The sequence below is a fragment of the Cordyceps javanica genome, chromosome 7 (assembly GCF_051103115.1).
Source record: "Cordyceps javanica chromosome 7, complete sequence".
Lineage (NCBI taxonomy): Eukaryota > Fungi > Ascomycota > Sordariomycetes > Hypocreales > Cordycipitaceae > Cordyceps > Cordyceps javanica.
The window spans coordinates 3,067,753-3,090,284 of NC_139301.1; the positions used below are offsets into that span (position 1 = coordinate 3,067,753).

A 22,532-nucleotide genomic window follows, 5' to 3' on the forward strand; every position below is an offset into this window, starting at 1 on the left:
GAGATACAGAAGGTGACGAGTGAGACGTAAGTGGCTGGTGAGATGTAATAGGGATTTGTATGCTGGACATGCGTCGAAGGCTCGGAAGAGTGCTTGGCGTAGTCATCTCTGTCGAATGGATGGATTCTGCAATGCTGCTATCATCTTGCCCGTTCTGATGTAGGTTAATGTCTGGAGCAGCATCAGAACTGAGACTCATCGAGCGCTTATTCTCGCTATCAGGACTGGATGGCAGCTGGACTGGTTGATCTGGTCCATGCTGTACGTGATCAACTTTCCGTGCACGGGCTGGAGAAACGTTCTGTTGCTCCTTGTTCCTGGTAGGAGGCCTTGCTTGCTGTTTGGCCAAAGGCTGCTTTAGCTGACGTCTCTGACGCTTCATTTGTCTCTGTGCAGACACTGGAGGAGTCGCGGGAAGCGTAGTTTGGACGGTCTGGGTCTCTTCGTCAATAGCTAGCGGCGTTTTGCGGCGCTGCCGCCTCTTCCTCTTCTCCAACGCCTGAGGGCTTTCGTTGTCCGCTTGTTCTGTAGTTTTCAGGTGTCTCGGAGAAGTTCTTCTGGTAGAATTCGTAGTGTTGTTCTTCGCAGGACTGACCTTCCTTCTTGGCTTCTTGGCTCGACTCTCAGCAGCTGAATTGGGAGACGAAAGGGCTCGGGGATCCTCTTGAGTAGAAGCGTGTTCGCTGGGTGCGTATGAGATGTTGGCTCTCGATCGTGTGTTGTAGGGCCTTTTCTGCTGCTCCTCTGATTTCTTCTCTGGAAGTGTTTTTACAGCTTGCGATGCACAAACTTCTTCTACAATAGAACTATCATGTTCTCCAGTTGAATTGGAAACCGACAAGTCCGACGGTATCGATTGTTCATCAGCAAAATCCCAAGGATGATCCAGATCATCACCTTTGCAAGGCGAGCTTCGACGGGCCGTTGAGCACGTCTCCGACATATCTAGGTAGTTGCGTCTATTGGTGGACTTGCTGGCCTCGTCGCCAATCTCTTCTAATTGAGACGGAATTGGGACTGTTTCTGGCAATTGTTCATCATTGTTTTGGGCGCTAGAGAACTTGTGGAGGACTGCGTCTTCCTGGAACTGCCATCTAGCCTCTTGCGTACTGTCTTGGGCCGGAGAACTTGGAGGCCCAATACTTCCGTGGGACCAATGGTCATGCTGTCGCTGCGACTCCATGCCTGTCATATCCTCATCGTCGATGCCTTCGTCGCTGAGAGTTGGGAGGGGTCTAACCATGATGAATGGCGGAAGCAGGCGACGTTGACGAAGAACTGTAAAGTAGAAGCGGTTGTTGCTATTGCAATTCCACGATTACATGCCTGCAAACGGGCACTGTTGCGAGTGCTTGGGCTGACGGTCCGTCGAACGGACTCTGTCTGTCAGCTCGCAGCTGGCGCTAGAACTACAGCTTCGAGGCTACGGTTTTTTAAAATTTGTATGATCATCACACATGCATCAGACTCGTCGGTCGTTAACACGTGTCCGTCCATAAAAAAGAAGAGAAAGAAAGAAAGCGAAAACAATGAGGTGATTTGTAATGACACAACCACCTGTGCGCCGCCCGTTGTCTCCAGCAGCTTACGACAACGGCACAGACGTCAGCTAAACTCCGGCGACGCATATCCACACTTTGACTTGACCCTTGCACTGCCAGAACCCCATTACGACCATTGCTATGGCGCATCTTGGGCGTCTAGCCGAATTCGTCACCCAAGTGAAAACGAGTCACTCGGACTGTCGGGCTTGCGGCTGGCCCTTCGTCATCTACTACTGGTCGGAGCCTCGCCACTCATGTCCGCAAGGCCCGCAAGTCCGCTGTCACTAGCGGGCTAGCGCATAAGGCTGGGAGGCGACGACATCAGCACAACCGACGGCCCGCACAATATTTATGAACAAGTCATCTTCTAGCAATTGAGTCAGCTCGCCTCTGTTCTCGAACTATACCAACTGTGGTCGCGACACACTATCCGTACAGATTACAGGATTGCCATTTGCAGCTGTTCGTCGACCGACACAAGCACCGAGCCTCCGTTTTCATCATGACGAGACAAGAAGAACCGCCCCAGGGCCGACGAGGATCACTCGCACCACATACACTATACGAGACTGAGGCTGCCGAGCTCACGAACCTGTCAACCGAATGCCAATTCAAATGTGGAGAGACAACGCCCCAACGTCTCTGGAGCGCCAAAGACGACTGCACGGCGCATGGCGACGACCCGGCCGCGCCGGACACAGTGCTCTATCTGGCCTACGGATCCAACATGTGCGCGCAGACATTTCTGGGCATGCGCAAGATCAAGCCTCTATCCCAGATGAACGTGTACGTGCCGAGCCTGCGCTTGACCTTTAGCCTGCCTGGCGTCGCGTACATGGAGCCATGCTTCGGCAACGTCGACTATCGCGACACCAACTCCGACACGGCCGATGGTCACCCGGACAAGCACTGGGACGGTTGCCTCGTCGGCGTGGTATACGAAGTGACCAAGGCTGACTGGCGCAATATCATGCGAACCGAGGGCGGCGGCGCCAGCTACAAGGAGATTGTTGTGCCCTGTTTCCCCTTGGCCAGCGCCAAGGGTGTTGCGACGCTGCCCGAGACATTCATGGCTAGGACTTTGCACGCGCCACGCACCCCCGACAGCCAGCGACCTGGTAATTGCGGGTGGTGGGATCGTCTCACGACCGGGCCGTACCGCCCCCGCGACGACTACGCGCAGCCCAGCTTACGCTACCTCAAGCTACTGCGCACCGGTGCCAGGGAACACGACCTCCCAGAAACATACCAGGACTATCTTGACTCGATCCAGCCGTATACGCCCACCCATACTAGCCAGAAGATTGGCAAATTTCTCTTTATCATTCTGTTCGGGCCTCTTTTCCTCTGCCTCATGCGCGTGGCGGCACTGTTTGCCGATGAAAATGGACAAACACCCAAGGCCATGTCAGCGATCATGACCATACTGTCGAACATTATGTGGATAACGTACGATAACCTCCTTAAGCCAGTGTTTGGAGATGGCGAAAGAACGGAATCAAGGGACGATGCAAAGACAGAGTCATCTAACAGCGTCAGCGAAAAGCAATCCTTGTTAGACAGCCACAGCTCCCCGCCAAAGCAGCATTGCTGTTAGGTAGACATCAGTACCGTCAAATATATATACAGACTTGCTTATACCGTCGAATCGAGTACTCGATATACAGTTCTTTCTGGCTAGCTGTACATCTCAATGTCTTTGATGGTGCCACGACGGAAAAGCCCCCGGTCGCTACTAACAAGCACCTGAATTCGACTTACAAGTTGAAAAAATTGCCTACTGGTGCCCATTGCAAATTTGCGAAATCCATGTGGATCGGCCGATAGCCCGGATGCAGTCCAGCGGTATATCAACGAGGCAGTTCCTCTGCAGTGACTGTAAGAGCAATAGCCCAACACACCACACACACCATATACACCATACACATCACACAGTCTCGATGACCAGGAGCTTGGCATTGTTTGCTTGTCCATCTCGATCTGGGGACTACTTTTCCCCTCATTCTAGTCCACCACTGGTAAACGACAGCATACCACCAATGCACTCTATGGCGTGACTTTGGTTGCGTGGCTTTTTATCGTATCTAGACTATACGAGCATAGTTCATATAAATTCGGACCGGGGGGCTGACGGAGAAGCTCCAGGGTCGCTGTCGTTCCTCCACCGCTTCATGTGCCTCAAACCAGCGGGCCAGGTAGAGAAGAACTCCCGACGCCTTCCCAGGAACAGAAGCGCGGCCTTGATCGCTGACTGGTCGGCGTCCTGCTACCCAAGGCTCCAATATGTCCCTTTATTGGTTGGTCGCATGCTTGGCTCACTCCCATTCCGTGAGACACGCATAAGGTATGCAGCATCGGTACGCACAATACAGCCTTCCGTACGGATCGTAACCCACCTGTTCGCTGTTCATTGGGTAAGTCAGTTTGTGCTCCCGCGATGCTGGGCTGTATCCGATGTTCGACCCCTACCCGAAGGCTAGCAGAGCGTCTGTCACATCCGCAGAACATCTGGTGCCCGTTCCTATGGAGGCGACAAACGCAAACGCCGGGTCTAATGGGCACTGAAGATGAATGCCCTATTCATTCTATATCTTGGGCTACAACCGTTTTCCAAGCCGTCTATAAGTGGCGTCTGTCATGGGCCTATTCCGATCAGTTCAATGTGCTCTTTACTGTTTGCAATACAAGAAACACAGCAAAAGTTGAACAAACAAGGCCAATCACCACAGGGCCACCCGTTCACTCAATTATGAAATTCCCTCTCCCAACATTTGCTACATTGCTAGCTGGAGCGGAATGTGTTGTCGGTATTATTCGAACAGAAAAGCTGCTTAGTGACGGGAGCGTGCACGTCATCTTCTCAAACTTTACCGACACCAACGTGATCTTGAACCAATTTGAAGCGGTGAGTCCGCGACAGCGACCGGACGCCTTCAAGCTGGTCGAATGCTCTGGCGCGAAGACGTACTGGGATCACTGGTGGTACGGGGCCGGCCCCGTTCTCGTGTGCCGCAAGGGCCAAAGGTGCTCCATCGCCAAGGGCGAAGGGCTCACCATTGGCTGGTCCGTCAGCGGCGGCGGCGGCGGCGGCGGCGGCGGCGGCGGGATGGATCTCACCAGGCTGCGCGAGATCGCCTACGGGCTGAGCGGCTCCCACACCTGGTCGGGCTCGGTGACCACGAGCGTCCGGGAGACCCTGAACTGGAAAGGCCCGTCCGAGAGCAGGCTGTGGCTCAAGCAGTGGTTCTCCGTGACGGAGGCGACGTGCCGGTCCTGCTACGGGTCGAACCCCGGGGCGCCCGGCTACTACTGCACCGGGTGGAACTTCAACAGGGGCTGGATCCCGTGCAAGGACCGGGATTGCTACGGATACAGCGTCAGCGATGCCTATGCCAGGTGCGACGCGGGAAACCACTGTCAACTGAACCCTTGAGTTGAGACTTGGGGGGGGGGGGCATGTTTCAACGGTGGTATGGCGAAGCGGATGACCATTGCCTCACCCTTCAGTCATCTTGGGCCGTGGTCTCATCCGAAGCCGGAACAGAGCTTCGGGTGACACTCATTTTCAAGCAGACTTCTCACACCAGTCTCTGTATGCTCTCGACTTTGTATTCGTCAATAAATCCATGATATGTATATAATAGTGAATTGTAGTAGTCATTGCCGTCGACATATCTCAGCCATCTCAGCCCACTACTTGCAACCCATAGCTTAAGCTATGCACATGTTCTTTAGCAATTTTTACCGAGATCTCGGCCGAGAAATCCCACAAAGTTTTCGTGCAATGTCGGAAAGTTTCGATGATCCAAGGACTGCTGATAGTCCGTCTCAGGCGGGCCACCTAACGCAGCTCCCTTGGTATGTCCTCTTCTATCTTGTCTTGACTACTGGTAGTCTTTTGTGCCCCAGATTACATGTTTGTGCACGCATGATACGTGCCGCTACCCCAGAACAGGATTTCGGGTGGCGATGACTGACCTAGAAGCTGCAGTGTTGGTAAGGGTGGGCTCTACACGGCTCCATCGGCCGTTTTTTCCTAGTGAATTAACTTACATATTGAAAGCGCATTCGGCGATTCCATAGGAATTTGATAATTGTTGCGGTACCCGTGTAGTGGTGATAATCGGCTGTGTACAAGATCTAAGATTAGCGACTCATTGCCGGACTCAATTGCCGACGCTACTGCCGACGAGCAATGCCGCTTTGACTGCATAATAGCTAGATGACTGAAAGCTAGTCCATGTCAATGGAAGTCCAATAACTAAATACCGCCTATAAACCGCCCATATTGCCTGCCGCAGCCACAATGGCGGAAACAAGCTTCTCGCTCTAGCTGCCAACATCCATCTGACGCGTGGCTCATCCAACCCGTCAAGTCTGCGTCTTTTCCGTGACGAAGCAGGCACGAAACCCTCTCTTTGCCACTTGATTGTATACGTCAGCACAGAATATCCACATTAGCGAGTCAAAGTGGCCATGGTTTGCAAATTCGTCCCAGCTATGAAGCCGCGCACTCTAGAAGAGAGCGTGTTGACGCACCGGTCGCTGCGGGGATTTGTGAATGGGATCGGCGTGTCTATGCTTGATAGTAATGGGGACAGGCCGCGCACCATCGATATTGCACAGGTCGTATTTATTAATATGCCCAGAATGCCTATATGTCCGCTGCATAAGTAAATCGATGCCGCCAGTTGCTTTGTTCTATCCATTAGCCTCGACCAAGTATACCCTCCTCCATCATGCGATATCATAAGACTGTCCTCGCCATGGCGACTGCCGCCGTGACTGCCGCCATGGCAGCCACGCTACAGGATATATGCAATGTCAGCTATGTTCAAGCTGCGCTGCCAGCTGCAGATGCGTTTCCTGGCATAACAATAAATACATCCTCCGTGTCTACTGCGGTAACCCTCAACTCTTCCATTGCACAGTCCGACTGGCACAACGCTGCTAGCATCAGCTACTGCAACGTTACCTTGGCCTACTCCCATGATGGCATCGCAGACGATGCTGTCCACGTCAGTTACTGGATTCCTGCCCCGAGTGACTTCCGACACCGATACCTCTCCACCGGCGGCGGTGGTCTCGCCATCAACTCCGGCCAGAGCTACATTTCCATGGGCATCATGAATGGCGCCGTTTCCGGCATGACCGACGGCGGCTTCGGGTCTTTCAACGCACAGTGGGATGATGTTTTCTTGCTAGCCAATGGGACGATCAACTGGCAGTCTGTGTACATGTTTGGCTACCAGGCTCATCACGAACTCGCGATGATCGGCAAGCAGCTGGCGGCAAACCTGTATAATGTTCCCCAAAACGAGACTGTCTACTCGTACTATATAGGCTGCTCTGAGGGGGGCCGCGAGGGATGGAGTCAGCTGCAGCGCTTTGCCGACCAATTCGACGGCGCAGTCATTGGCGCGCCGGCTATCCGCTACGGCCAGCAGCAGGCAAACCATCTGACGAGCAACGTTGTTGAGAAGACGCTCGGCTACTACCCCCCGACTTGCGAGCTCGCCGGCATCGTGAACCTGACCATTGCTGCATGCGACGGCCTCGATGGCCAGACCGACGGCGTCGTTGCGCGATCTGACCTCTGCAAGCTCAACTTCAATCTCTCGAGCACAGTCGGCGCGCCCTATTCGTGCGCAGCGACCGCGCCACGAACCATGGGCGGCATCACAATCGGCGCCGCGAGCCCGGCGCAGAACGGTACCATCACGGCCAGAGGGGTCGCTGTGGCCGCGGCCATTCTCGACGGCCTACACGATTCGGACGGCAAGTTTGTCTATCTGAGCTACCAGCCCGGTGCGTCCTTCTCCGACGCCGCCACGACGTACAACAACGCCACCGGCTCTTGGTCCCTGGACGTTAGCGGTCTTGGCGGGGAGTGGGTTGCCCGCTTCCTGGAGCTGCGCAACAGCAGCAGCCTCGCCAGCCTGGACGGCTACACGTACGACACGCTGCGCGACCTCATGGTGGAGGGCCAGCGACGCTACGGGGACTCGCTGCAGACGACGCAGCCGGACCTGCGCCGCCTCCGATCGGCCGGGGCCAAGGTCCTCCACGTCCACGGCGAGCAGGACGACTCGATACCCGCGGGCGCGTCGGTGCACTACTACGAGTCTGTGCGCTCCGTCATGCACGGCGATGCGACGTACAACGCGAGCGTGGCGGCCATGGACCGCTTCTATCGCCTGTTCCTGGTGCCCGGCGCCGCGCACTGCGGCACGAACCCGCTGCAGCCCAACGGTCAGTGGCCGCGGACCACGCTCGAGACCGTGATCGGATGGGTCGAGTCCGGCACCGCCCCGGAAACGCTCGATGCGGGGGGCACCATCGACTCCATCTGCCGCTGGCCGCTGCGTCCGCTGTGGTCCGGCAACGCCACCACGGCCCCGGAGTGCGTGTATGATCAGGCCTCCATCGACACTTGGACATATGACTTTGACGCTTACAGCACGCCCTTGTACTAGACAGAAGTCGCACCACAGTAGGGCACTTGGACTCTCGGATTGGGAGGAGATGTCTGATGCTGTCAGCTCGATAGGATCTATCTCGCTAGTCCAGTCGATTCGAGGCAGCCGAGCTACTAAAAGTTGATGCAAGTCAATTACAGTGAATGGGAGAAATCAAATGCCTTTTGACGTTTGGAATAATTCACCAATGTATTGTTGCTCGTGTAGCTGCCACCCAGTAGCGTCTGATATCGTCCACCCCAGCTGTGCAAAACTCAGACTTTGAAGGCTCCTTCAAATTCAAAAGCTGTCGGATATAAGTGCCATTTATCGCATTCAATAGATCTGACGGGACAATGGCCTTGTATTCCAGCGACTCAAATGCAAAATGGCGTCTTGGTACCGATGAAATGTTGCCCGGACGTACGTGATTAGTTGTAACTCGGACGAAGAGTGGTTCGCCGCCTATCAATGGCCCCACCAAATCGGTAATCTCGGCGTCCGGCTCCTCGTCTAGCAACGGATTTGTAGCGGTGTTGCCTCCAAGAAGGAGTCCACGGTCATGAGAGAAAGCCAGCCCCCCACCGCTTGGATCGTCCAGCAGTGTTGGATGCTGCATAGAACCTCTTTCCACTTGGTATAGGACGACGCCACATATTTTGAGGTACACTGAAGACAGATCACACTTACTTTACGAATAAAGTATTTCTTTCTAATGTTATTCAACAGTAGACGACGCGGAGAGCGTCCATTTGCTCACGGTGACGAGTTCTCCTCGAGGTCAAGCTGAGATTTGGTGAATCTGAGTGTTGATTGATCAAGTAATCCGAGACCGGAATCTCATACAGCCACGATGGCTTTTGCAACAGGCTCCCGCCATGTTCTCTACCGAAATTGGCGTCCATAGCGGCCTTTCCATATTAGTAGTGGCAATACTAAAACGAACGACGCTTAAGAAACAAAGGTCCAATCAGTTCATAGTTTGCATTGATTCGCCCGAGTCTAGCTCAGCCGTACAAATCAGGCACGATCGGATTATTTCTTTGGCGATGGCAAGGAGCACAATCGTTACATTAATACGCTTCGTCCACGAGAAAAATAATGGATGGGCTATCGGATAAAGTAACGTCAATTTGCATGTGTAAGCAGAATCCTCCTTAACAGAAACCTCTGTTCACGAGACCGCTCAAACATCAGTATTCAGTTAGTCACAAAGGAAGGAGCATAGATCACTACCTACAAGAGGCATTGCATGCAAGCCGAGCGTGTTCAGCGTGCGCCACAAGAATGCGGCTGCATCAGGAAGCTACGCCAGTCTACTCCATAGCGGCCTAACACAATGTCCTGATTGCGCTACAGCCTGTACATGTAGAGATGCCATGCATTGTGCCTCTACCCTTGTACTACGAGACGGGCCTTTCCGCCAAGCTGGCAAGACAGCGGCCTATGCGGAGGTACAGATGACAGAAAAAGGAGGCCGAGGAGAATTGGATACCCAATTAGGGGATATTTTTGATCTATTTATGTATCAACTCCTATTAACACTACACCCACTCGCGTCATATTAAGAGTTAGGTTGGAAGCCATCTCAGGCCGTGCCGATCTTTCTCTATTCTGAATTACGCCATCGTGGCACTTGCTCAGCGGTCGATCTAGACGATGAAAGCAGCGGCGCCAAGAGCGGCGGCGAAGCCAGCACCGGCGGCGGCGTAGTTGGTGGCGGCAGGGCCCTTGCTGCTGGAGGTGCTGGAAGCACTGCTGCTGGAGCTGCTGGCGGCCTTGCTGGAGCTGCTGGAGGCGCTGCTGCTGGAGCTGCTGGCGGCCTTGCTGGAGCTGCTGGCGATGCTGCTGCTGGAGCTGCTGGCAGAAGAGCTGCTGTGAATGGGGGAAGAGGGGAAAATGTTAGTATGCGATGTGGTGACTTTTGACAGCTCCGGTATCCTCAACCTGGGGTGGGGGAGGAGGGAGGGGAGAAGGGGGGGGTAAAAAGGACTCACGAGGACGAGTCAGCAGCGGCGGCGAGGGTCGCGGCGAAGAGGATGACGGCGGTGAACTTCATTTTGAATTGGTTTTGAAACGGGGAGCGAGTGCTGATTGACGGGCAAAAAAAGAATGAGACGCTTTGGATGAGGGGTTTAAGTGAGGGTGATTTGCTGAGGAAGATGAATCTAGAGGAGCTACAGGTAGGTTTGTTGATTTATATACTCTGAACCGGGCTGGGATGTTTACCTTGGAAGCTGGAAGGGGAAAAAAAGGGCGATCCCAAATGAGGCTGCTTCAATGACGACACGAAATCCCAGATGAGAGAATATCCATGTTCCAAGGTCAAGCTGCAGGTTACGGGTTTTTGGCGCTAGGCGAACATCGAGGTCCATCTGGGCGCATCATTCGGTCGTAGAGCAGGCTAGCAGCGGAACATTGTGGCTGCCTCAATAACAAGACTATTGACAGTCGCCAGAGCATGGTGGCTGAGTAGTTAATTGAGCAGCCGTTGTGCTTGTACCAGGGGAAAGCGGATTGAGATGGCTGGGCTGGGCATGGCGCGTCGCCCTTTCTCTTTCTCTCTCTCCTCTCTCTCTTCTTTTCCCTACTCCTCCTCCTTCTCGCCCTTCCTCCGATCAATCGGCAGGGGGGGTGAGAGCTTACTTACCCAAAAGAGCTCCTCTCTACTTATCCAGACAGTCATGAATTCTAGACCGCTGTAGTGGCCGGGATACGTCAAGACTACCAGTACTAAATGCGAAACAGACAAAGAAAAACAAAATATCGTACTAGGCCAAAAGAAGAAGGAGAAGCCACGCTAAATTAGCTGGAGACGACTCGGGTAAACGGCAGCAAGGTAAGTAGGGCAGGGCAAGTAGGGGCATATTAGTTCTCGCCTTGTTGGGAGTGATGCTTCGGGCCCTCCTTGGATGACGCAGGAATAGGTCTGCGGCCAATGGCGGTCGCAGGATGCTGTACTGTAGGTCAGTGTAGGAGCGAGCCCTCCGTGATGAAGGGGGGGGGGATTGAAATTGCATGATTATCGGCAGGATCTGCTAGTGCCTGATGACCGCTTAATTAAAATCAAGCTTTCTCGCGGGATTGAGCAAGACCCAACCCGGGAGGAACTAGCCTTCAAAAAGAAACCCAGGTCAAGAGGTGTGTTGGGCTGGTCAGACATTGCAGTGAACGAGACCAAGTCTGATACAGCGAAAAACAGGGCGACGTAGGCAAGAACCATGTTCAAAATCCCTCAATTGGGCCTCTTGACCGGATCGATGCTGGTTTATAGGACAGAATGTAGCTCATGGCATCTCGCCGGGTCACTCGTATCTGTCAAGTTCGTGCCACACCACACTAACCAGCCCTTTTCGCCAGCCCAACACCACCAGCCACCGAATATATCTTATGTTACGTTTAGCTTGTTGTGGATTCCTACCTTTGGTATACCCCAACATCCCAACAGTGCTTTGCGCCACAATGTCGAGGTCCGCTGCAGTCCATCCCGCACACCACACCGTCTCTTCTCGTCCCATCTCCTCCCAATGGTCGAAGCAGCCCGTGCTTTCATGCCGTCAGGCTTACTGATACTGATGGAAACTCCACCAGTGCACTCGACAGCCCGCGGAATAGGCCGTGGCTTGTATAGTCGCTCCGCAAGCTTCGCTCGGCTCTCCCAACGTGGCCCAGCGACAAGCGGTAAACAAACTCCCATGATCCTTGCCCGAGCGCAGCCTGGTAGCCACGTTCGAATGATATCAGACCACCACTATAGCGCAGAGGATACTGTGACGTGATGAAGTGAGTGAAAACGAGCTGCAGATACGTTGGCGGGGTGGCATTCGACTCTCGGGGCCGGCACGCCCTTCGTCGCCTCGCGCGCCTGCATCGCCAATGCCCGCCGGGGCTTCGGCTCGGCCAACTCGGGATGGCGATAAAAGCGGTAGTTGCGTGCCTGGCCCGTAGACACCAATCACGGCGGCGATTTGCTTGGCGGAAGGGGGGGTGGCCCTGCCCGACCACAGACTTGGCGTCCCAGATTCCAGCGATAAACTAGTGCCAACTGCCCCCCGTTTAGAGGCCATGGCTGGAGCCGTTATCGAGAGGGAGGACCAGATATCAACTCTTCACGAGAGCTTCTCGCGCTAGGTTCGAGTCGCGGTGAAGAATCTGTTGCAGATTCCGGGCTCACATAAAAGCACCAATCAGGTAGGACTACTCGGAAATTTAGAAACGCTACGCGACGATTCCAGTCCCTCATTTCTGAAAACGCCATGGTCGAATACCAGCAGGGGAGAATCGTTTCGAGATGACCTGCCACTCCCGTGCGTAGCTTAGCGACAAACTTGCAACAGACCCATGATTTCTAAATCAAGACGATTTTACATCTGTCGTAGAATGCAAACTACGACTAATACGGCCTCTCGAATTCTGCCGACATGCTTGGACTGTCGGGAAAGCCGAAGCTATCCGATATTGACGTCTAGGGTAGGGATCTTTTCGTGTTGCGAAGTTCTTGATTCGGATATCCCACTCTGGCGGTACACATTGCGAGGGGACTAAATAGACTGGACCAAAATGGTGTCTTATAAGTGACAAGTGATGCGGCATCCATCAGGTGTGAGGAACCCTTTAACTTCGAGGCCGGCTGGCAGGAGGTTGTTTAAAGTCTGCATGGCTTAAGATACCTCTTTGTGGGTGATGAGAAACAAATAGGGTACTGGTAGCCTTCCGTATAAAGCTGAGGCATCACGCTTCATTTGAATGTTGGGGTCTGCCATGAATGGTTGTGGATGTGTAGAACCTTTTATGCTGTAAGGCTGGTGGAGTATGAGTCGGCCCGGGAGGGTTCTCTACTCGTAGAGAAATATACAACAAACAAGAGAATTAAAACAAGTTTATATTATACAAGAAGCAATATCATGAACATTTTTTTTTTCTCTTTTCAATGCATGTACCATGCCAGGAGCTCATCGAATTGAGCAGTGTATATACTGCACAAGCGTGTCATGTTTCATTTTGGGGGTGGGAGCGTCGGGGTCAGTGAGGTATAATTGACTTCTGTGGTTGCTATTCGTACTCGCCAAGGTAGATTCCAGACTGATCAAGGCAGTCTTCTGCCGCTACACACATTGACATTTCAGAATCATGAATGGCGATACAAGCAGCCTGTCGGAAACTAGGCCGTCGGTCGGGTGGCTGCCAGGATCGGAGGGCAAGATAAAGACCGCTGCGGCTGAACGGCAAAAGCCAGATGGCAATCCATAAAAAAAGAAAATCCCATATAAACTGCGATATAATAGTAAAAGTGCCGCACATGGGATCGGTCCACCATAAAGATACCAAAGTAAGTCTTTGCCATTCGTCAAAATGGGGCATGTGACAGGCCGCCAAGTTCCTCGCATCTCGGTGTGGCGTCGAGGGTTGGGGCCTGCCGCCGACATGGCGGCGCAGCATTTCATGCACCTGAAGCACGATATTTCCCCGTCAAGAGCTGTCCAGTGACTGATGCGTGCCGCGGCTTCTTTTTTTTTTTTTTTTTTTCCCCCTTCTTTTCTTTTGACCTCTGCGACGTGCATTTCGCATGTGTTGGGTCTGGATGATGTAGGAGAGGTGAAGAGCAGCACTTGCTTGCTTGACGACGAAATTGGTCGGCATGACAGCAGGCCAATGGGATAAACCTGCGTGTATTGTAGCATGTGCATATTCAAATCTGAAATGTATTTCATCGCAACTGCGCCGCACAGACGGCAGGGGAAAGCCTGATGCTCGATCTGCATGGCGGTTTTACAGCGGGTTACAGTGGATGCGGGCGCTGTAGTAAGGGCTGTCAGGGGCAGACGCAGGTACCTAGTATTCCACTGTAAGTAGAGGGCTACTGTGATGGATTTGGGTTTCTCCTTCTGTAGTCAATTCATATCGGCTCGTCTCATCTCATCTCATCGCATCTCATCTCATATCGTCTCATATCTCATATAGCCTCATAATAATGATAGACCCATACCCAATTCAATTCAACTGACCATTCTCATCATATTCTCGCACGAGTGTACCCAGCCTCGCCCACAATCCTCGGCGCGCCTCTTCACAAGCCAATCCGCCTCACTCAAGGCCCCCCCAAAACCTTATCTTATCGTGACCTCTGGTGGGGGAATCCCAGCAAAAGAGAGCCAAGCCAAAGCAACCAGCAAAAAGGGCAGCTCACCGACGGCCTTTTTCTCACAGTCTCTTCTCTCCATCAGCTTGGCCATTCCAACCACACACCACAAAAATCTATCTATTTATTCATTATCTAGCCTCCTTGCCCGCCGTCCAACTGTCTTTTACCCCTCGTCTCTTTCCGCCTTCCACCTGTATGCTACTATTTGCGACTCTACGCCCGTGGCCTAGACTTCAACCCCGCCTCACCGTCCACCTCAACACTTTTCAATACCCCTCCTCCTCCTCCTCCTTTCCCATACCGATACGCAACATGTCGGGCGCCGCGCTTTTGGGAGGTCACGGCAAAAAGCACAAGGTCACCGTCGTTGGATCTGGCAACTGGTACGTCTTGCTCTCCTGCTTAACCCCGTGTCTCACTGCCACCCCCCCTCGCTGACTGACCTGTCAGGGGCTCTACCATTTCCAAAATCGTCGCCGAAAATGCCAAGCTTTACAAGGACCTCTTTGAGCCGCAGGTCCAGATGTGGGTATTCGAAGAGGACGTCGTGATCCCCTCCGACTCCAAGCACGCCGCCGCCGCCGGCTCCTCTCCCCAGAAGCTCACCTCCATCATCAACCAATACCACGAAAACGTCAAGTACCTCCCCGGCATCACCCTCCCCGACAACCTCGTCGCCAACCCGTCCCTTCTCGACGCCGTCAAGGACTCGACCATTCTCATCTTCAACCTGCCCCACCAGTTCATCCACAACGTGTGCAGCCAGCTCAAGGGTCAGATCCTGCCCTTTGCGCGCGGCGTCAGCTGCATCAAAGGCGTCAACGTCTCGGCCGACGGCGTCAGCCTCTTCAGCGAGTGGATCGGCGAGGACCTCGACATTTACGTCGGCGCACTGAGCGGCGCCAACATTGCCAACGAGATTGCCGCCGAGAAGTGGTCCGAGACGACCATTGCCTACGACCCCCCGACCATGGACAACTCGCGCGCGCCGACCCCGCGCTCCGCCAGCCCCAGCGTCGGCACCGTCGACCTCGCCCAGATCCCCCACAAGGACGCCCGCGGCCGCACCTCCAAGTCCAAGCTCACCCCGGTCCCCGCCGAGTATCCGCCCCTCGACCACGAGTGCCTGCGCAAGCTCTTTCACCGCCCCTACTTTCACGTCCAGATGGTCTCTGACGTGGCCGGCGTGTCCCTTGGCGGCGCCCTCAAGAACGTCGTGGCCCTCGCCGCCGGTTTCGTCGAGGGCCGGGGCTGGGGCGACAACGCTAAGGCTGCCGTCATGCGCATCGGTCTGATGGAAATGGTGCGCTTCGGCAAGGAGTTCTTTGGCGAGACGGTGCAGACGGGCACCTTTACCGAGACGTCGGCGGGCGTGGCCGATCTCATCACGTCGTCGTCGGGCGGCCGCAACTTTCGCTGCGCCAAAAAGGCGATTGAAAAGGGCCTCTCGGTCAGCGAGGTGGAGAAGCAGGAGCTCAACGGCCAGAAGCTCCAGGGCACGCTGACTGCCTTTGAGGTGCACAGCTTCCTGTCCACGCGTGACAGGCTCCGCGACTACCCGCTTTTCACCGCCGTCAACGACATTTTGGTCGGCAAGGCGCAGGTGGACGACATTCCCTCCCTGGTGTCCAAGCTTGACCACGACGAACCACGTCTATAAGTGCTAGTCTGTTGCTGTTGCTGCTGCGGCTGATGATGATGACGCGTTTTGATACCCCGGCACGAGGGAGGGGGGCTTTTCCGAAGCGGTTATATTGATTGGGTCACGGATCACGGTGCATTTGGTAAAAGCGGACAAAATTCTACGTTTTTGTTGTTTATTAGATTTTACTAGCAGGCGTACATTATACACAGCATACATCCATTGAGATTAAAAAGAAGGTTCGTACTCGGCTGCTCCTTGTTTTTTTTTTCTTTTTCTGTTTTGTATTCATTCGGATTTCGTGAATGTCATTCGAGCACAATCAACAACCCTCCTCCCCCCCAAATCGCAGCCCAGGCTTGTCAAGCTCAATTCTTCTTCTTGGTCGTCGTCGGGGTCTTGTCGTCGCTCTGCAGGACCAGCTCCTCGCGCTCCCACATGAGCTCGACGGCGGCGGCGGCGGGACCGACGACGGCGTAGAGGGCGGCGACCTTTGCGAGGAAGGGGAGGGCGGGGACGGAGCCGGCGGCGGCGGCGGCGGCGGCGGTCTTGTGGTAGTAGGCGCGGGCGCGGAGGTGGAGGACCGAGGCCCAGAGCAGAAGCGAGGTGGAGCCGAGGAGGTAGTCCCAGCGGAGGAAGATGTTGACGCCGTCGCCGAGAGCGCGGATCTGGGCGACGGGGTTGGGGGCCCAGGGCAGGACCGTCTCGAGCACCTTGAGCGGGTGCAGGCTGACGGCGTAGTCCGGGTGGAAGACTTTGGGGGCGAGGACGGTGCCCAGGGTGACGGTGGCGGCGGCGAGGTGGGAGACGGCGGCGTTGCCAAAGGCGATGGCGTAGATGAGGCGCAGGGCGGCGGCGGCGCGGCCGCGGCCCTCGGGGGTGGGCCGGTCGCCGGCGGTGAGGAGACCGAGGCCGCTGCTGCCGAGCACGAGGTGGGCGGCCGAGAGGCCAAACGCCGTGTAGGCCGGCCAGGGCTGCCAGAGCGCCGTCAGCAGCTGCTTGACGGCGACGGTGTTGTGCGCCGAAAAGGGCAGCACCATGGCGACGCTGGGGACGGTGTTGCCGACGAGGAAGACGAGCGGGAACGCGGCCAGCACGGCGTAGGGGATGTGCATGCTCGCCCGCGACGGGGCGGACGCGGTGCGGCCGGTGAGCAGGTGCAGCAGGCCGTAGACGGGCGTGGCAAAGGCAAAGGTGAGGACCTGGGCGAGGAGACCGAGGTGGACGGAGCTGGGGGGGGAGTTGACATGTTAGTATATTATTGTTGCTTTTGTTTTATAGGAAACAAGAACCAAAAAAAAAAAAAGGAAAACGTACAAGCCGGACAAGGTCCAGGCGTTGCCGGCGCGCCAGGTCTCGAGGGTGACGAGGGTCCAGCCGGCGGCAAAGGTGCCGGAAAAGGCGAGCGAGTGGAGGAAGAGGCCCGGGTGCTGGAAGGCGGCGACGGGCCAGAAGAAGACGACGAGCTTGGAGAGGAGCTCGTCGAGCTTGGGCGGGCCGCCGAGCCAGCGGGTGCGCAGCGGGGTGCCGTCGGGGAAGCGGCCGGCGGCCCAGATGTCGTCGACGAGCGGGAGCAGGCCGTTGGCAAAGGACAGGTAGCCGACAAAGTAGGGGACGGCGAGGAGGAGGCCGAGGAGGCCGAGCGGGGCGAGGATTTTACCGGCCATGATGGTTTTGTCGTTGCTGCTGCTGCTGCTGCTGCTGTTGTTGTTGTTGATCAACGAGTTGTATCGTTGCGTTGGTCGCGTTCCGGTGGCGGCGGCGTTCCGGTGGTGATGTTTCTTTCCGGGTCGCGCGGGGAAAAAAAAAAGGCAACGAAGTGAGAGTTGTATTTATTCAAGAAGAATCGCGGTTTTCCAAGACCACTTCCCCAAGAGAAAGACAGGTGACAATGTCAAAGGAAAAAGAGGGAAAAGGAAAAAAACAAAACAGAAAGCTATATGATCCCGGATGCGGGACCCGGGGGGAGGGGAAGCTCTCTTTAAACTTTGGAACCCGGAGCTCAGCTTGCGCCGCCGGCTTTGGCACAACGGTTGTCGGTTCTTGCGTCAGAAATTCAGGGTTCCCGAGGCAAGCAGGCAGAATTTTTTAATTTTTTTTTAAATAAAGACCGAGACAAGGTTTCCAAAACTGGAATGCGGGCCAAAACGCACTCACGGGCGGGCGACCGGGGAAAGGAAGAGGAGGGGGGGGGGGAGAAAGCAACGGGAAATCGGGTCAATTTTAGTGACGGACCCGGAAGAGGATACAAGGAGGGGTTGAGCAGGGGCCTACTAATACAAACTCGGCTCTCTTGGGGGCGGCAAGACAAGAGCTTAGCATGTCTGTAGAGTAAGCACAGGGTAAGAAAGTATGATGCGACAGAAAATAACAACAAAGTAAAAAAAAAAACAGATCAAAAGGAGGGCGTGTCCTCTATTTACTCCTTCATTACAAGATTTGAAAAGCATCCTAGGAGAACGAGTAAAAAGACCCGAGAGAATATCAGTAAAAAGAACCAGAAAAAAGCACGTGTCAAGGGACGGGCAACATTTAATTAGTCTCCCCGTTCCCATTGGAATCCCCCCCCCCCCCCCCCCCCCCCCCCGGTCACCACATGCAAACGCAATGCCCGCCTTTGAAAGAAAAGGGAAAGGCGATCGGTTAGCAAAGAAATCTGGTCAAACGGGGGAACCCTTTTTTATTGTGGGCTTCCTACCTTGTCATCAAAGATGGAGGGGGGGGTTTGGCTCGGCCCGGAGAGCCGGAGTTGCTCACTTCATCAACCCCCGCGCCGCCCGGTGTTTTCTTTTTGTCGGGCTTTTTCACGGGGGGGAGATGTCGAGAATGATTGCATGAAGAATGGACCAAGGCAAAGGCGAAACGACATGTGTGGCCAAAAAAAAAAAAGCTTTTTGTCAATGTACATTGCGTTTCATTGTAGCGGATCTGGTTGTCCAATTTAGTATGACGATGTGTCCGTCCAATTCTCGGCGCGTTATACCGACCGGCTGCCTAAAGCCATAGAGGATGCCTTTGGTCTCGAAAGGTCAAATGGGGGGGCAGTGCGAAGATGTGAATCGTTGTGTAGGTCATGAATCAATGTTTACAAGGATTTCGTATTTTTTTTTTAGGGGGGTGTAGTTGGTTATTTCTTCATTACAACCAGCAATGCAAGTGGCCAACAACCAACCCTCTTTCCTCCTCAAGCAAGCAATCAGAGACAGAGACCGCGACAGCAGTAGACGAGCGAGAGAGAAGAAGAAAAAAAAAGGATGAAAGAAAACCCCGAGTGCCGCTCTGCGTGCAGAACCAAACTCATGGTCGAGCAGTCTACACTTGCTAGCAAAACTACTAGTCAGCTACTTTAACCCCTCCGGTTCTCGGCTCTCGGTAGCGCTAGATCGCCTCCCTGGGGAAACCCTTTCCTAATGCTGGGCCGCTCTTTGTGATTCTATCTACTGAGTAGTTGGCTGCTAGCGCCCTAGCCGTGTACTCCAACTACTAGCAAAGGTGTTCCTGGTTGTGCTGGGCATCAAGTTTCTCGTCAAAGCATCATGCCAATGCGAGTGCGACGGATGGCTTTTTCAATCAGAAACACCCGAGGCGAGGAGGAGGAGAAGAAGAAGGAGAAACGAAAAAGAAGCTTAAATCGCGCGACGTGTCTTTTATGCATTTATTAGTGTATTCATCAGGCTCAATGGTGCTAGCAATCCCCCGTCTCCACGCGTCGACGGCGACAAGCGACAGAGAACCAAAACAAAGGTTTGCCTCTCTCTCAGCTTAGCGTAGCTCTTGTCTACATACGATTTGTTGTAGCGTGCTGGAGAAAAAAACGACCGGTCCGCGCCGTCATGTCGTGTCGCGCCGGCAACGGACACGGCCAAGGTGATTTGATTGTACGAGTTTTGCTTCAAAAGAAAAGTAAAAAAAGAAAAGAAAAGAAAAGGTTCCTGTGTAGCTAATAATTTAGCTCCTGTCTAGCTCGTTGCCATCTTGACAACACTCATTATTCAAAAAAAAGAATGGCAGTTTTCGCGTAAGAGTTTCGACTGTTGGTCTTGTCACGCTGCCCACCCACGATTCCCTGTATGGCATTGTCACTGGCTTTTCATTGCAGATTTTTTTATTCCCTTGCTGAGCTTGTCTTGACAAAAAAAAAAGGAAATCAAATTGCTTCGATTTCCATCTCTCGCGTTTCCCTCGCGCCCAACTAGTCCTCACCCCGTCGAATCAGCCAAGCGCAACAAAAGCGAAGCCAGACTTTAGGGAAGCGACCAGCATTACTTTTCTGCTAGTGTCCGGCCCCCCGAGGTTCTGGATTGCTCTTCCATCTCAAAAGGGGAGTCGGCGTCATGTGGTTTCTTTTCTTGCTTCGAGACAACCACCTGGTCGCTGATTGTGTGTCTAGAGGTCGTGATCAAACCTCGAGTATAAAAATAGAGTTACTGAACCCCCCCTCCCAATCCTTTACTGTTTCGTTGAATCTTTTTTTGTTTGCACCCAGTCGTAAACTCAGTATACCGTCTTCATCTGCAAAAAATGCAATTCTTCCTCGTCGGCTCTCTCATCGCCGGCGTCCTCGCCATGCCGCACAACATGGCACCCGGCAACGCCACCATCTGCCCAAACCGCGTCTTCAACACCCCGTGGTGCTGCCATGCGAGATCCACCGCCGAGTGCGTCGATGGCCAGCGCCGTACGTTTCTTTTCTTTTCTTTTCTTCTTCTTCTTCTTCTTCTTTCTCTTCTTCTTCTAATAGCCAACTAACCCTTTTCTCCTGGTCTCCGCCTCTCACAGCCTACGAAGAGCCCCGCGACAGGCGCCATCTGTCGCGGCTTTGCACTGCTAGTCTTTTAAAGCCATATTGCTGTGCGGTCGAGGTAAGTGTTCAAGAAACACAGAACAATTTTTTTTATGCTCTTCATTCACCAACACAATTTTCAACAAGATGGACATACCCTTGGCCTGCGAGGGTGCGGATGCCTTTTGGCCTCAGAGAATTCCTCCTCCTCCCAAGTAAACGAGCCCTTCGACGCACTTTTTCCTCCTCGCGCACATGACCGTGCTAGATCTGCACATGGTCATGTATAAACACGCGTTCAAGCAATAAAACCGCGTTTTCACACATTTGCGTGTATCCTCTGGCTGTCTTTGCGTCATGTTTTGCTAGTTTCCTCTTTCTTTTCTGCCGGAGCACGCACCTCGTCCTCCTTTTCCTCCTCCTCCTCCTCCTTCTCCTCCGCCTTCTCCTCCGCCTTCTCCTCCGTCTTCTCCTCTGCCTTCTCCTCCGCCTTCTCCTCTGCTGCTTCTGCCTCGCCGATCTTGCTTGCCGCCGCCGCCGCCTCGCCCGTGTACCGCGGCGGCGGGCACGTCGCGTCGTCGAGCAGCCGCGCGCGCAGCTCGCACAGCGCCTCTCGGCACGGCGCGAGCCTGTCCCGGATCGGCGTCCGCTGCGCGCGCAGCTCCGCGAGCCGCCCGTCCCAGCGGTCCGCCTCGGCCGCGACGACGCGCGCCGCCGTCGCCAGCGCCTCGCCGGCGTCGGCAATCTCCTGGTAAAAGAAAATGTCCGTCAGCGGCGCGTTGAGGAGGCGGTCGACGCGGCCCGTGTGCCGCGCCTTGCCCTCCGGGTCGACCTGCGGCAGCAGCCGCGCGTCGGCGAGGACGTCGGGGTCGAGCCGCTGCGCCGCCGCCAGGCTCTGGTCCGCCCGCGCCAGGCACTGCCGCAGCTGCTCCAGCGTGCCGCCCGTCGCCGCGAGCCGAGTCCTCCTCGTCGACGCCACGTCGGTCCCGTGCTCGGGCTGCACCATGTCGCCGACGAGGTTGAGCGTCATGCTGCCGAGGCTGCTCAGGGTCGTGTCGTACGAGTTTTGCGCGGCCTCCAGTGCGCCTTGCACGGCGCTCCGCGCGCGGCCCAGAACCTCGCACACGTTGTAGGTATGCGTAATCTTTCCTTGTACAGTGTCAAAAGCCTTGGCGGGTTGTCAGTTTGTGTGGGCGTAGCTCCAACCGTTGGTTGGTCGGGAGGGGGTTGGGGCACGATTATTATTATTATTAATTTACCTCTTGTAGCGCGTTCAACTCGCTTTCCAGCTCATCCTCCTCTGGATAGTTCGGCGTCGGCCCGTCAAAGAGTTCTTCGTAGAGGTCCATCAGCTGCACCTGCGCCTCGCGGTGCTCCTCCACCTGCTTGAGGAGCGCGTCCTTTTTCTTGCTGAGGGCCACAATCTGCCCGGACCGCTCCCGGGCCGCGGCCTCGGCGCGCAGCTGCCACTCGTACGCCTCGTAGTAGTCGTCCTCCTCCTTCTTGAGCTCGGCGGCGTACGCGGCGCCGCCAAACAGCTTCCGGAGCCTGCTGCCCTTGAGCTTCATCCACTCCTTCTTCTCTCGCTCCGTCGCCTCCTTCATCCTCCGCGCCGTCTGGAACACGTCGCCGCGGTGGTCGCCCACCGCCAGCAAGTCTAGGCGGGTCTGGTAGAGGGCGGCTTTGGCGTGCTGCGTCGCGGCCATGGTGTCTAGAATCTCTTGCCGGCGGGCAGCGGCTGCGAGGAAGCGATCCGCGCTCGTGTCCGCCTCGGCGACGCATTCGCTCGGGGGTGGCTTTTCCGTCTTTGCTTCCATCTTTTTTTTCTTTGGAGATTGGAAAATCTCTCACAACAATTGGTCCCGATTTCCATGCCATCTCTTTATAAGGCTGAGGCTGAGGCTGTTTGCTTCAACAGCCTCGCAAAAAGCGAATGGAGGCCGCCATGGGTGCCTTACCAGGG

At 54.8% G+C, this 22,532-nt stretch overlaps 8 protein-coding genes across 8 annotated transcripts; 5 read left to right on the plus strand and 3 right to left on the minus strand.

Annotated features, from left to right (window-relative positions):
- Window positions 1–2,046: 2,046 nt before the first annotated feature.
- V2A60_010407 (uncharacterized protein) lies at window positions 2,047–3,141 on the plus strand (the record flags this gene model as incomplete). The annotated part of the gene is made up of 1 exon (XM_083261663.1): window positions 2,047–3,141. The coding sequence occupies one exon, from the start codon at window positions 2,047–2,049 to the stop codon at window positions 3,139–3,141; it is 1,095 nt and encodes a 364-aa protein (XP_083117789.1).
- Window positions 3,142–4,293: 1,152 nt separating this feature from the next.
- V2A60_010408 (uncharacterized protein) lies at window positions 4,294–4,977 on the plus strand (the record flags this gene model as incomplete). Its single annotated transcript, XM_083261664.1, has 1 exon — window positions 4,294–4,977. The coding sequence occupies one exon, from the start codon at window positions 4,294–4,296 to the stop codon at window positions 4,975–4,977; it is 684 nt and encodes a 227-aa protein (XP_083117790.1).
- A 1,306-nt stretch (window positions 4,978–6,283) lies between these two features.
- Window positions 6,284–8,020, plus strand: V2A60_010409 (uncharacterized protein; the record flags this gene model as incomplete). Its single annotated transcript, XM_083261665.1, has 1 exon — window positions 6,284–8,020. The coding sequence occupies one exon, from the start codon at window positions 6,284–6,286 to the stop codon at window positions 8,018–8,020; it is 1,737 nt and encodes a 578-aa protein (XP_083117791.1).
- Window positions 8,021–9,654: 1,634 nt separating this feature from the next.
- V2A60_010410 (uncharacterized protein) lies at window positions 9,655–10,061 on the minus strand (the record flags this gene model as incomplete). The annotated part of the gene is made up of 2 exons (XM_083261666.1): window positions 9,655–9,877; window positions 10,000–10,061. 2 exons carry the CDS (start codon window positions 10,059–10,061, stop codon window positions 9,655–9,657), a joined length of 285 nt encoding a protein of 94 aa, XP_083117792.1.
- Window positions 10,062–14,456: 4,395 nt separating this feature from the next.
- V2A60_010411 (NAD-dependent glycerol-3-phosphate dehydrogenase N-terminus-domain-containing protein) lies at window positions 14,457–15,804 on the plus strand (the record flags this gene model as incomplete). Its single annotated transcript, XM_083261667.1, has 2 exons — window positions 14,457–14,527; window positions 14,595–15,804. The coding sequence occupies 2 exons, from the start codon at window positions 14,457–14,459 to the stop codon at window positions 15,802–15,804; spliced, it is 1,281 nt and encodes a 426-aa protein (XP_083117793.1).
- A 350-nt stretch (window positions 15,805–16,154) lies between these two features.
- V2A60_010412 (uncharacterized protein) lies at window positions 16,155–17,453 on the minus strand (the record flags this gene model as incomplete). The annotated part of the gene is made up of 2 exons (XM_083261668.1): window positions 16,155–17,016; window positions 17,104–17,453. 2 exons carry the CDS (start codon window positions 17,451–17,453, stop codon window positions 16,155–16,157), a joined length of 1,212 nt encoding a protein of 403 aa, XP_083117794.1.
- Window positions 17,454–20,307: 2,854 nt separating this feature from the next.
- On the plus strand, window positions 20,308–20,788 carry V2A60_010413 (uncharacterized protein; the record flags this gene model as incomplete). The annotated part of the gene is made up of 3 exons (XM_083261669.1): window positions 20,308–20,464; window positions 20,566–20,648; window positions 20,717–20,788. The coding sequence occupies 3 exons, from the start codon at window positions 20,308–20,310 to the stop codon at window positions 20,786–20,788; spliced, it is 312 nt and encodes a 103-aa protein (XP_083117795.1).
- A 136-nt stretch (window positions 20,789–20,924) lies between these two features.
- V2A60_010414 (uncharacterized protein) lies at window positions 20,925–22,386 on the minus strand (the record flags this gene model as incomplete). The annotated part of the gene is made up of 2 exons (XM_083261670.1): window positions 20,925–21,737; window positions 21,829–22,386. The coding sequence occupies 2 exons, from the start codon at window positions 22,384–22,386 to the stop codon at window positions 20,925–20,927; spliced, it is 1,371 nt and encodes a 456-aa protein (XP_083117796.1).
- Window positions 22,387–22,532: the final 146 nt, after the last annotated feature.